Here is a 15,062-nt window from a genome sequence, read left to right on the forward strand (position 1 = left end):
AAATAGATTATTTAAACAAAGCATGTAGAAGATAAATAACTGTTCCCAACTGAGCTCCCCAACGAAAAAGACTATATAGTGCAGTGTTTTTGTTGAATGTGTGTTTTGAGCTAGACACCAAACCACTGTAATTGTGCCAAGTTCGCATTACATCAAAATTTTCAGTATGGATGTAAACTGTTTTGCATATATCTTATTATCAAATGTATTTTATTAACATTTTAAAAGGCCAGAGCATGTAGTGACTTGTCACAATATCCTCATGAAGGTATTTTAAACTGTTGCAATCATGCTGGCATTATTGCTTAATAGCAAACCATGTTCGAATGTGGAGTTTTTGGTAAAAATATATTCTTAATTTATTAAAACATATTAAAGCTGAAAAAAATCATACTTTAATAGGTTTAAAATATGAATTGTTTTAAGAAAGGATTTAAATATAGAAACAAAATACTGACTGTGAAGTACTGTGTGCGCAATATTAGTTTTAGCCACTAGATGGCAGCATTCCCAACCGTTCACTCGTTGCGATGAACCTTCAGTATCAACGTGGGTTTGTTTCGGTGTTGCTCGCTAAATCTTCCCTCACACTGGATCACAGATCATCTCATCGAGTTTTGTCGTCAGAGAGGAGTTGCGTGGCGTCCGCTAACCCACGCACGGACATCTCGACTTGATAAATACCTTCCTCGGTTATTTTGGACTAATAAAGACAAAGGAGCGCTAGATTCTCAACCGCAAAGCAAATATGAGCAAACCCTTGATATGAATCTCGGTCAACGACTGACATCAAGCAGTGGAAATACATCGCACTGTATAACAGACTGAACAGTCGGAGACTGTGTTTCCCACATTTAAAGGATTGGGCTCTGAATGCATGCAGATCTCAGGATTGTCGTGTCAACGCGTGTAGTTTTTATGCATCCAAACAAAAGGCAGTTCGGAGAGGGAAGTAGCTGCACGTTTCACTTCTGTTTACCAGCAGCGGCCGGTTACTGTGTTAGTGGATAGGGAAGACTTTTGTTATGTGTTATGATACAAGTAATTAGCTATCTACCGAACCGATTTTTTTTTTAATAAAAGACTCGTTTTATTTTACCGCGGTCGATTTTAGTTCTTTTCCAAGGACAGCATTTTAAACATCTCGTCATGGACGGATAACGATAAATGTGTTTTATCAATAAATACCGTGTCAAATTGTATCTAATGTCAGTGTGTAGACCCTGAAGTGAACTTCCTGCTTTAGTTGTCGGCTAGTTGTCATAAAATCATGGCAGCCGTTGTGAATTACTCTCCTCCGTGGTGGGTTAACCTGCTGCACAGACTGCCTCACTTTAACCTACAGTTTGAACAAACCAGTAGTGATTTTCGCCCAGAGGATTCATCATACCAGCAGGTAAGTTTCTGCGTTACATCTGAAAAACAGCTAAAACCATCCTAAGCAGGTGGTCTAAGCTGGTCTTCTCAGGCTGGCAAAACTAACTGGTCTTACAATTGGGACAGGCTGGAACTCAGATCGTTTTGCCTGGTGGGTCCAGGTAGAGAAGTTGTGAAAACTCTGCTTAAACCAGGCTGAGAGACCAGCTAGCCAACTAGCTTACGCTGGGTTTAGCTGTTAACTGCTCGATACAGCAGCACAGTCTTATTAAATGTTTTAATAAAAAAGTACATGTATTGTATTTTATTTCCATTTTCTCATTTCTTTATACAGCATTGCTAAAAAAATCCTGTTTAGATTCAGCTTTTTGATAATTAACAATGGTTTAACTATACAAACATATTTTTTAGGTAGTAAAACCATAATCATCTCAAATTTACCGTAGTCTCACAAACCAGTAAACCATAATATGTTTACTTCACCTTTACCATAATAACACCATGGTTATTTACCGAGGAGGGCAGGACATTTTGAAAGGTTTGTGACGTCATCTCAATTGCATGTCCCAATCTACCTAAAAAAAAGCACACCATATTTGTGAATAGTTAGTTAGTTTATATAGGAGGTGCGTATGAATCACATACTTGTGATTTCTCTTCTTTTGGGATTTCTATGTGTCATAAACATGACTATGTTTTTTAATGGGTCAATAAAGATCTTTTAAACCTTTATGATTGCTTCATAATTGTTTTTGTTGGCCCTCACATCACATCTCTTCATTGGTAAATACACACCGAGGTGTGGCTGGACCTTTTGAACTACTTGGCTTTTATGATAGGGAGACAACAGATGGCCTGGGAGCTAAAGAGTGCCATAAGCCCGATGACAATACCTTTAATTAAAGCTCCTTAAATCACACTTGGCCTTACTGCTGCTGACTTTGTGCAGTGTGGTGTTAAACTAGTAGGTTACTTTGCCTAGAGGGCTCAAAACAGGAATCCAGGAATGAATTGTAGTGTATCTGTTTAATACAATCAAGCCAATCAAATGCAGACTGCAGGTTTTGAATGACAAATGAGTCAGCCTGTACAATATGTGGACAGAGCTGAATGCACGAACATGTTGTGCCACACAGATAAGGAAATATTCATGGTGTTTATTATTGATAATGTGTATAGTTTTCCAGAGCATCTGTTTTCGTGTGCTTTTCCTTATCATAGAATGAGATGTTTGCCTTGTTTCAGTTTTGTATGTACAGTACGTCTTATGTAGTCATAAATGGTGTGGTCATAATTACTTATTAACTACAGTAGTTATTCCCATGACTGCATTTTTGTAAAGTAATGCCTAATTATTAATAAAACATAGTTAACCTAGTTTTACAATTGTAACAGGGCGTGTAGTCTTTTTTTCTCTAATTTGTAAAGCTGCTTTGAAATATTAGACTTGACCATCAAATCAGACCTTTTTTTGTGATTGTATGGTCTTAATGCACATTTCCATTATCTTATATCTTCACAAACATTACTTTTAGTATGGTGTTACTAGTTTCTTTAATGCCAGGAAGAGGAACATTTGAATGAATTGTCCGGCTTTAATCGTCATAAAAATTGTTTGTTCAGCAGCTGTGTTCACATGATGGTGAAACTACTTCTCATTTCTAGATGTTGTATAAAGGCAAGAATGAGTGTGTTTATTTCGACACATTAGTCTTTGCCTGTTAAAGGAGTAACGCCACATGGTGTTCATAACTCTCTATGGTGGTCTCATAATTATCATCTTTACCACCCAGAAGAGAGGAAATTAAGACAGAGCGGGATTACCTGGGTGGTATAGATGAAATAAAGGAGGAAGCTAAAAGCTATTTAGGAAGGCAGCTGAGTCGGAGAAATCAGCTCGTTTTTTGTATGATCATAATAAAGCTCAAGATAGATTGCCAGCTGTCTGACAGCATGTTAGGAACAGACTAAATGACATGAGACTTGTTTTTACAGTTGTGCTATGAGCTATTTTTCCCATGAGCTATGCCAATGTATCAGCTGTCTAGACATTAGGTTTGTCGTTCACAGCTTAGTCTATGGGAAGCTTTTTATGCTGTCTAGAAGCTCATCTGCTTGGGAAGCGAGGGGCTGCTGACGCTTAACCAGCAGATTGTGTCACGTTTGTTAATATATAAATATATATAAAATACAGTTCTACTTACCAAAATATCTGAGCCATAATATCCTTAATCATTCAACTAAAACAGTTTGTGTTTTCTCTTCTTAAACCATTTACAAAATGCTTACAAATCTTGACCAGTCATTGACTAAAAATGCTTTTTAAACATCCTTAATAACACTCGTTTGAAAATGACAGAAAAGCCGAATCCAGAACGCACAGACAGCTTGCATGAGCAGTCTGTTGTCCATAGCATTTGTCATGGGGTCAGACCGCACATAGTCTATGATAACAGACAGCACAGCTGAGGATGGGGGAGAGTGGACACCTGCTCTCCACTGAATGCTGCTTATTCAAAGGATTGGAATTAACTAGAGTTGTCATCTTGGTTGACCACTAGTTAGGGGTTAAGCTCACTCCTGATGTCTCAGTCGGAGGAGTTTCCTTGATGTGCTTAACTGTGAACTTTGTCCTACTTTTCATTTTTGCTCATATTTTTTGTTTTTTATCATAATATCAAAGGCAGCTATGCGTTTTGCGCAGAATTATTATTTATTGATACCACTGCGTAATAGGGATGATGTGACTGGTTGTTAATGTTGCTAAGCAGAGTATGCCAAGAAATGGGAAGTTGCAAAGCTAATGCATACACTGAAGTCAGTTCTGAATGATCCCTAATGGTGGCAAATGTTTAGTGCTTAAAGAAATCGGGTTTCCTTCCCCTTGTCTTAAGTTGTTTGGACAAACGGCTGACCCTGCTATAAAGCAGAACCAAACGCTTTCAAGTTTTCTGATTGGCTATGGCACTTTTATATTGGATAGTACCCCACGGTTTGCTTTGGGTCGGGTCAGATTACTTGTGGGAGCTTTTCCATTGGGTGCAGTACGTAGTCCCCGATACTTTTTTCGTACCACCTCGGTTGGGGTTCCAAGCGATCTGACCTGATACCAAACGTGACATGAAAACACTGTAGATCACTGATTGGTCTGAGGAAATCGTCACTATTATAATGTAAAAAATTGGCTTTACCTTAGTGATAGCTTGGCTGTCTCGAACAAACATGTTGTCATCTGTGCGATGAAAAACATCCACAGGTTGAGAATCAGGGACACACCATACCAGTTTTTTCCAGACTTGCAGTTTTTTGTCAGCATTATGCTTAATTGAGGCTCAGTGGAGCGCGTCGACTGACGCCACCGGCGTTTGTACAGAAACTGTCATGTGAGATGGAGGTAGTGATAAACGCAATGTGCAAACATCTATTTGTGGTGGTCAATTTTTATTTTGTGGCTGACTGAGAAATAAATGAATGTATGGGGATGTACAATGACGCTCTCACTTGTATGATGTTACAGCAGTAGGCAGCGCAAATATAATGACACGCCTGTAATCCCTCCCACTCCGCAGTGTTACTCCAAAGTGTTACTAAACTCGATGGAAAAGCTAACCACGCCAACGTGAGCTGACCCAGACCAGGCCGCGGGGTGCTATGCAATAGAAAAGCGCCAATAGTGTGGGCGCAAGTCGTGCCAGAGCGCAGTTCAAATGGTGAGACCCCAGTTGCGATCTTTCGTAAAAACTTTCTGATGTGCACAGCACAGTTACTTCAGTCGGAGTTGCACAAACAATATATTGACTAAGCAGCATGGTGAGAAGGTTTTGTCATCGCATTCCAAATGACTCAAAATAAAAAATTATTAGCATCATTATTTAGTAAAGTTATAAGTGGGGCTTAAAATCGAGGGACTCGGGTGGACTGAGTCCATTGAGAGAATTTCAAGGGGGAAAGATTTTAAGTTACGAGTGTAGAAGTTTTCATCTTTTATCCATAATAACTTGCAAAATTAGATTTTCTGGGTCTATAAATTAGTGAAAATAAAAAATGTTCCCAACTACAGTCCTCTCAGTTGTCTCAGCCCTTTCTACCACTGGTTTTAACCAGGGTTGTGCTGATAGACGATATTATCATGTATCGAACCTCGTCAGACATATGATTGAAGGTTGGCAATAGTTATTTTTTATTTTTATCATAGTTTCATTTTAAGATGTGCATTGTGTGCTTTTCCTGGCATGAGAGGGTTTGTGGGCTTCACCTTGCGCGAGATAGCTTGGACTCTTGCTCAGACCTGAACCGAATGTGCGCGGCATGGTCGTGGACTCCTAGCACCTGAACTTCTAATGCGCATGACACAGACTCTTCCTCACACATGAGCTTGTAATTCTCTGCCATTTCCTTGAACTAGAGAGGTTGTTAGGCGCGCAAGGGTTTTTAAACCAGCCTGTGTGTTGTTCCCGCTCCCTGGCACGCAGGCAATTTTTAGAGAGCCGTTTTTAATGATGCGCTTGGTTTAATGGCATCAGTTTTACGAAGGTTGTGGTCATGGCAGTGTTGCCCTTAGAGTAAATCAGCTTCTTTTTTGTCCACCAATCAAGTGCCTGGTTATAAATGAGTAGAAAATGAACAAATAAATAAGTAAACTATTAGCTCACCCCCGATACTATCGTGTATCCGCAATCTAACAGCTCTAACCCTATCTGGTTTCGATCCCAAATCAGTGTCTTATTATCTAGTTGAACCTCACCCTTTCCCATCACCAAGCCCTCGTCATGGACTATTAATGGTTCTTGCATTGAGAAAGCATGACTGGCTGTTTTACTAAAGTTGAGACTGTGGGAGTTTGAGCAGTGCTTCTTACAAAGACATGGATGAAAGCCAAACTTAGAAAGAAGGTCCAGTCAGCAGGATGATGGATGAGACTAGAGACTGGGGTTTGTTTTGGTAAAACCATTGTGCCATTGGATGCCAAGGGCACACAAGGCGTGCTCACGTGTTTCCATTGGGTAGACTGCCATGAATTGATTAACCATGTAGTTTTGGGAAAATTCAAGCTCAAACTGAGCTCAGCTTTGTGTTTGCTGGGTTTGGCATCGAGTTGCAGCTCGGTGATGGCATTCTCATATTTAGTCAGAGGCAACATGATAAGCAATTTTATTGAGACGTGTTCGGTTACTGGTTGAATGTCCAAGCTGATTTTGCTGGAGTCACAGCTAGGGCTGAACGATACATCGAATTTTCATCGTCATTGCGATATGAACTCACGCGATGAAAACATCGCAACAGACAGCCTTGACGCAATGAATGAAGGGAAAACAGTAAGCGCATGTAATAAACATTTGACCTATCACGTTTAGTCCTGAAGACATATGCTGCGTCCGAAATCGCCTACTACCATACTATATAGTATGCAAAAAGCACTACTTTGCCTACTATATATAGTATGGAAGTAGGCGGTTTCCGACGCAGCGATGGTTTGCGCGTTCATGCTATTAGTCCAATCAGGGGAACCCCCAAGTCAGCTACGCTCAGATTGATTTGTGAGGTGTCAGTTGCGACGCTGTGCCTGTTAGCAAAAACTATGGCAGAGGAAGGAGAGAAGAGTGAGGAAAATGTGTTGTCAGACGAAGACCTTGTGGTGAAAATGAACAGCACTTCAGCTATATCATGGAATTATTTTCGATTTAGGAGAGATGACGCCGCGAACACAGGTACTGTGGAAGCGGTGATTCTCATATTGCGTCTATTGCGCGCTCAAGTTCATTATTTCAAATGTATGTGTGCTCTGGAAGCGCCGCGGTCGCGACACGCTCGTTTTTTCCAGGTATTTCAAAAACATTTTAACTTTTCAGAATGACACAAGCGCAGCGTGCAGGTCATGTGACAATAACCTACGTGTCTAGTGTTTTCCACTTGTTTTTAGGCACGACATGTGACTGGCCCCTAAAACATGAAAAAATATGTATATTTATCGCAACTCACATCGTCATCGCAACATTAAACAATGTCATCGCACATCGCAACTTTTCCTCACATCGTTCAGCACTAGTCACAGCAATATGCTCAAAAAATGCTGGATTTTATCAACCCATTGTTGGGTAATTATGGTCAAACCCAGCCAATGGTTTAAATTAAGCTAGATAATGTCCATATTTAATTTAAACCCAACCGTTGGGTTTGTCCATATTTGACTCAACCATGGGTTGAAAACACCTAGGATTTGTTAACTCAAATTATGATTGTCATGCAAGCACTTTTATTAAAAACATCACAGGGGATTTTTGCAGACCTCACTGGTTACATAGTCTGACTCCTAGTGGGAATCTAGGCTTGCACACGGCCTGAAGTGAATATTTGCAAAACTACTACATGATTTCCCACTCCCACACCGACTACACAAGCTCCTGTGGGGGAGGCTGAAATATTCGTGACTGGTCTCTTCGTGTTGTGGGGGAGTGCTGGAAACATTTCCAGTTTTGTTCATTCTAGCCTAGCCGATGAATTATTTTAGTCATCCCAGTGTGTCGTTTACAGGGATGTCGGCCGGCACACAGGAAGTGAGAGCAGGGATGCTGGTAATCTGTTTTGTCAGCGTGTTCGTGTGTGACAAAGAGCGACGATGCCATCCTATCATCACGCCAGACAGGAAACACAAGCTGTCTTTCTCCCAGTGGCACACGGCCAATGAATTCATCACATGATCGTCTGGTTATTAAAGAGTTGATCATGAACCGGTCTAAACTCAAGCCTTTGTGAAATTTGTATTTGACTCAGAATCACACTGAGGCTTTTCTTTCATACGGTAGTTTACAGTCAGGTGTTAACTACTGGTTTCCTGTGGATGTTCGTGGGAATGTTTATTGCCATCCAGTTTGCCTTCAAAGGCTGAATTGCTTGTAACTTTGTCTTTGAACGCAAGTCTTTACTCCTCACCAAATCACTGCTGGTTTTCCAAAGAAATCTCTGACCCACATTTGTCACTTTCGCTGCTCCAGTCGCAAAATGAAAAGAGCCTTTACTCTTACTCAGGAAGCCATAGAGCTTCCCCAAATCTAAATCCATGAAAGTGCTTTTGAATAGTTTATCAGTGTGGAAACTTTAAAAGTGAATTTTTCTTTGTAGCAATACAAGGAATATCAGACAGCAGCTGATCTTTTTTTCCGGGCACATTATTATAATTCCAACATGTGACGTTTGTGCCGTTTCTTTATGTAATTTGGCAAATGCATAATTCCTATTTTTTAATTGTAGGTTTTTGTTCTTCTTCTTTGGTCTACTTTCACAAATTAGTTCTTGTGCTTCAGACTCTGCCAGAGCGAATGAAACGGTCTCTCTGTTTGACTGCTGTGCTATATTCATTTATAGAGCCTCAGTCACAGTCCCTTATAGAAGAATTAAGCCTCTTTCATAGAAAGCCATGAACTAAAGCTTGGTAATAAATAATTCAGAGTCACTTAACAAAGGCAAATTCATTTAACTGATCTTCTAAATAATGCTTCTATAGATGAAGATAGAAACATGAGTGTCTACAGGATGTAGCTCAAATACTAAAACATTGCATTTGCAACAGGATGGTCATGTAAACTGAAAGAAATGTAAAGATTGGATGCACTGTAAGTCACTAGTTTGCATATAATCATCTGCCAAATGCGTAAAGTTAACATGACATTGCTGTTTTTCCCTATTATACCCAATCCAGCACCAAGATAGATGTTTGTGTACAAAGAATACTTCCTTTCCCTGTAACGTGACAGGAAAAAGGGTGTGACGTATTTTTTAAATATCAGGAAGATGGCCTGGAGCAGGAAATGCGTTAGCACAGTGATCTTGTGTTTGAAATTCTGCCGTTGTACTTGGGCTGTGGTGTTCCCCTCAAGGGTTTCTCTGTGTTGGGCCCTGATTCAGCGAATGCAAAGAGGACATTCATTAAGATAATCTGCTGAAGATTACAGTCTGTTTAGAAAAGCTGAGTCTGGGTCTTTTCCTGCCGCAGATCTGTTAGTGGAAGAAGAGAAATGTTAAAATGGTGTAATTTCGGTAACCTCATTGGCACAGGTTCTCTCAAGAGTTTAGGTGCAATGACTTTGCAATTGCCTGATATGCCTGCATGGGAATATTAGTTTAAAGTCATGCAAATTTCTTTTTTCAGAAACAATATTTTAAAAAACATTGTTGGGATTAGTGTTGATTTTGATTAATTCCCAATATAGTGAGATCGGCTATACACAATAGTAATGGGGGGCGGGACAATAGTGTACTAATTTATTTATTTGTTAATTTTTTACTCATTTAATTATGACAAGCCACTAGATTGGTGGAAAGAAAGAAGCTGATTTACTCTTAGGGCAGCTGGCAATACAATCACGACCGCAGCCTTCTTAAACCTGATGCCATTAATCCGGGGCTTTGAAATTTCTTGCGTGCCAGCGAGCGGGAACCCCTGCCCACCTAACAACCTCTCTAGTACAAGGAAATGTCATTGCTGCGCATAATACAAGCTCAGCTGCGAAGAAGAGTCAGAGCCCATGCCGCGTGCATTACTAGCTCTTTCATGCGCAAAAAGAGAAACCCACAAGCACTCTCATGCAAGAAAAATCATTAATAATAATTTAAGACTATAGACGGTTTTATCAGTAACAACAAAAACTTGGCTTTTGTGGAACACGCATATCTTCCGGTAAACTCTGCTAAAAATAAATAACAACAAAGTCCTTTTAAAGTAGTTTATTTATATAACAAGCAAAATAAACAACACATAGATTACCTAAGAAACCAAAACATTTGTTATTTTGAACGAGGTATTTGCTCAAGAGTTCAGTTTAGCAACTAGTCAGACCATTAAACAAACAGAAACCGGTAGTAAAGTTCCGACCAGACGCATAATTGCGTCACCGCACGTGTGTCCAATGAAACAGTCTATAATGTGCAAACATACCAACTATCTTCATAAGGCCCACTATCGGACAACCCTAGTTTAGACTCATGTTAAATAAGTCATACCAGCCGTTAAAGGTATTTAGTGTGGTCAGTTGAGAGTTAAAGGAACATGTAAGAAATTTGTATCAATTAATCATAAAATGGCCCTGATATGTCATTAGACATTAAGAAATCATTTTCATTTCAAATACTTATATCACTGATAACAGTGGTCCGGCCAGGATATTGTCATTTAAAAAATGGAGTAACAGCCCTCAACTGATGTTTATGTTGTCATGTTGTGTATTAGCCACCAGTTGTGTGATTGCAGTACCAGTTTTAGCCACAAGTTTTGTGATTGCAATATCAATTTTGGCCACGATCCTACACACTGTTCCTTTAATAGTTATTCAAAAAAATGACCTAATTGAGTTTTTGCTTTAGGTTTTTGGCCTTGTGTGTCCAGATATTTTCAGTTCTAGTCAAGAATTTTCATCTAGATGCATTCAGTAGTGCAGTTTATTTAATTATATTGTATTAGTGAAGGATGTCAAGTAGAAACACACAGCATTTTCCATAAAACACTGTGTTGATTTGATGGGCCCAAAGACTTTGTTAATCACATTCTACAAACACATTATCAGAGTTTGTCAACTATGCAGTCCAAGAGCTGTTATTCTTTGTAAATGAGCGTATTTAAAGACTGATTAATCATATCGAGATTGCTTACTGGCCACTTTCCCAGATAGGCTTGGCAGCAAGTCATAGATTTCCACGTCCTCCTTCTTCATTTCGCCCATCATCATAATTCACACCTCATTTTCGTAGATCCTGCCTCACAACCATTGTTATACTGTATGGGAGATTAAAGTGTTTGGGTTTTTGGTTAGTTTTGAATCAAACATTGTCGAGTGTGATAGCAGTGAGTGATTTCAAGTGGTTCAGAAGATTCGGTTCAGCTCATGAGGTGGTTATGACTCATTGAATTGAATTGTTTCGGAAGTATGTGTTTCTTACACAATACATAACCAGTGTTTCCCACAGGATTTTGAGAGACTGTGGTGGTGATGACGTCACCCGCTAATTAGCATATATGTGACGTCATCATGTCGTGTTGGCGTTTGATCTAGTGTTGGCACCTGAAATATGTTTCACTTCTACTCTTTGATCTGTATCTGTATTTGATCTGTATTATGTATCAAATTATATTTTAAGCCGAATTAAGCTGTTTTAAACAGTGAAATAAAAATGTAAATGGGAATCATGAAAATTCTATTTGTGGGGGCCAGTGTTGATTCTGTGGTGGGCCACCACAAATAAATCAATGTATGGGAAACACTGCATAACTAATCCAATATTATTTTGGCCCCTCAGAGGAGACGTTCATGTGACATCTGACTTTATTCAAATCTTTAACTTTAACTAAAATAAATTAATTGGGGAAACAAAATGTTTTTATTTAATAAAGACAGTAATTAAAATAAACAAATAATGACACAAATATATATTTTTTGTAGGTTTTTTTAGTAAATACAAACATCTGCTCTGCCTCGGCAATGCCAGCATCGCCTGTACTGAACAAAACAAGAAAATTGGCTACCACCCTGCGGTTTCATCACCTTGCTTCGTACCGTGTGAAATGCCCTTGTCTTTTTTCTGGTCAATATTGTATCATATGATGTCATATTCTGCTTGTTGACAAGATGTGTGAATACAGAGAAAGATTCAAAAGAATTTACAAAGATTCATTTCTCTTGATGTGCCACTGTCAATAGTGGACATTGTGCTTTGTTCATTTTTTCAAAGCTCATACCACAAAAGCCTTAATCGTGTTGCTAAAATTAGATCTTGGTTCTTGCTTTTTGGAAATTCTTTCTATTTTTCAGAAATCTCAGTCAGGAATGAAATAATAAACATTCTCATAATTGAATAGCAAGACGAAAGCACCGAACGCTGGGATTTAAATATTTCTTTTAACTGCAGTTTGGTTAAATATTGACTGTGAGGTCTGTAAATAACCAGGTTACCATTGTATATGCAAATATGTGAAACACATCACTCTAAATAGTATACTCCATTTGCAAACTTTGTTGCATTATGCCGAACTGCTTAAAACTTCAATGAAGTTTTTACTTTTTTCTTTTTTTGGGGTGAATAGTGTGGCACAATTAGAGTACCGCCCACTTAGAAAATGCAATTTGTGCAATCTTTAGTTATTTTAATCCCTCTAACCCTACTGACTGTGCTTTTAAGATCTTCCAGTTTTTCAAGTCTGACTTGCTGGGCATAGACTTGTGCTTAAGGCCTTTTCAGCCACTACAATGGTTTTCCCAGCTCTGCTGTGATCACACACTGTGAGTTTGATAGACAGCTTGGCTCAGGTTGAAAGCCATATGGAAACGATGCGATTTGGGAGATTTGAAATGCCTGCATGCGTCCACTGGGTCTATGGAGATTAACCGACTGGATACTGCATGGCCAAGCCCATCATGGGTGTTTCTGTGTGACCTTTTCCACTGGTAATCCAAAACTAGGTCTGTTTTCAAGGAATTTGACTCCAGATGATCTTAAAGTGCTAAATCCCAGTGTGGTTGTCACAACATGATTGTCAGAGTAAAGTGTGGGTCTTAACCAAGAATAACTCTGACCTCATTATAAACAGTAATGCCTGTGAAGGTTATTTGACACAAGAGATTCAGTTGGAGAGGCTCGGTTTAGTGCAGCCCATATGCTAGTTTCAATGTAAATGAAAGGAAATTGTCATGAGGTGCCTGTTATGAAGTTGTTTTAGTCGTATTTAGTAATTTCAGGCCAGGAAACAAAAATGCACAGTTTATTAAAAGTATAGCACAAATAAGCTTGAGAAAGTTATGTGGTGGTCACCATATGGTTGTTGCTTTGTGTCTTGTTTAAAGGAATAGTGTGTAGATTTTTGCGGCCTCTATTGGTGAGACTGTGAATTGCAACCAATGGCTCAAACCACATCTCCCCCTTCCCCTTTGAAATGAATAGTGAAGGTGCGGTAGCCACCACAGGAGAAACGCACCATCGTCTGAGGCTGCGTCTACACTTGGCATTAACATGTTATAGTTATGGTTTGGTTAAATGCTTGCACAGAATAGCGAGACTGATGTGGTCTACATGTCATCTTTATGCAGGATTCACACCAGACACGGTAAAGGGGGCAAGCGCAAGTGATTTACATGTTAAGTCAATGCAAAGACGCAAATTGAGCGTTGCCGCGGGAGATGCATGAATTGAAAAATCTGCACTTTGGCAGATTTCCCCACCACGTTGACCAATCAGGACCTTGCTGTAGTAGTGACGTGATTACAGGAAGCAAGCGGAGTCGCAGAAGTCCCTCCCATGACGTTGAATTTCCGTGTTAATGACAAAAATTTTCACGCGCGGCTTTCACGCACGAATGAAGCGAGTAAACTCAAATGTTCAAGCGTCCAACTATGCGCGAATTGTAGGGGTGGGACAAAAAAATCAATTCTTAGATGAATCGCGATTCGGACGTGGGCCGATTCTGAATCGATTCACAAATGTCAAGAATCGATTCTTAAATGTTAGTTTACAAAATACGTTATCAGAAACAAAAGGCGGAACTCAAGTGGGGGAGCGGTGCTGCACACAGACAACTTAAGAGAGCGCGCACTGCACGAGCGCATAGTGGAGCTTACAAGAGCAGAAGAGAAAGAAATAAAATCTAGAACAGCCCTGTTTGACTCATTCTAAACTGCAAGAAAACAAGAAACACTTTGGGATAGTCTTGCTCTGCCTTTTCTCTGTTCAGTGAGCGGCAGGGACAAACAGCGCATTTAATTTAATGACTCTTCTGACTGTGCTATAGCGTTTCCCTAAACCATCTGCTAACTGTTTATATATAACATTACAGTGTTTCCTCTAGGATTTTTTCCAGCTGTGGCGGCAGGGGGCGCCCATGATGATTATAAATGTACATTTTTTTATGTAGAATATAGGCTACAGTAAACTAACATGTATTTTTTTTATCATTTTCATGCTGTCATTTACTTTTCCTTATATTTATAGCATATTGCTTTTCTATGTTTGATCTAAACCATATTTTCTTAAAAATACGTTATATAGCAACGTAGTTGGGATATTTCATTGTAGTTTTAATGTAGTGTGCATTGCAAGTTCATGCTTGTGTTTAGCGTTACAGAGCTGTTGCAAAGTTACGCACAGTCCTGTTTGATAATCCGCACCGCTGTGATTGACCGAACACCCGACCAGTTATCCGACATGAGCAGCAATTTTATTCCACACCCGACCCGTTTGACATAAAGACCCCGACCCGGTCACACCGCAAATCGCGCAGTTAAATAGAAACCTTTAATGGTCTTAAGACAGATCTTAAACACAAATAAGCACGGGCCATTTAAAAACGAGTCGAATTTTGGTCTTGGATGTTAGACCCGAATTTTACTCTTGTCTATTGAGTCCCGACCTGCATCTACAACGCAAATGACACGTGAATAGCCTATTATTACACCCGTTACATCCAATATTATGCGGTTCACCCACGGGTACCCCGACCCTGCCGTTTCGTCTGAAAACAGATAAAACAGATTCACAGTCTGCCTCAAGTTTTTATTACCAACGTTCTTCTCTTCCCACGGGAATAATGTAAGTTTCCTTACAAACAGATTCGACTATTAATGTCTTGCAGGCGCATATGAGTAGTATTCAGTATTTAGCCTTTTGTTTTTGGACAAATATCTTATCATTTAATATGAAACTTAATG

General features: G+C 39.5%; 1 protein-coding gene across 3 annotated transcripts in view; it reads left to right on the forward strand.

The window, feature by feature from the left end:
• Window positions 1-543: 543 nt before the first annotated feature.
• The window catches only part of ttyh3a (tweety family member 3a), a 66,196-nt gene continuing 51,677 nt past the window's right edge, over window positions 544-15,062 (forward strand). For all 3 annotated transcript variants that reach the window (XM_073857049.1, XM_073857048.1, XM_073857051.1), the window contains exon 1: window positions 544-1,396. In XM_073857049.1, the coding sequence (XP_073713150.1) occupies window positions 1,271-1,396 (126 nt within the window). In that variant the 5' untranslated portion in view covers window positions 544-1,270. The remainder of the gene's footprint in view (window positions 1,397-15,062) is intronic.

Source organism: Misgurnus anguillicaudatus, chromosome 19 (genome assembly GCF_027580225.2).
Source record: "Misgurnus anguillicaudatus chromosome 19, ASM2758022v2, whole genome shotgun sequence".
NCBI lineage: Eukaryota > Metazoa > Chordata > Actinopteri > Cypriniformes > Cobitidae > Misgurnus > Misgurnus anguillicaudatus.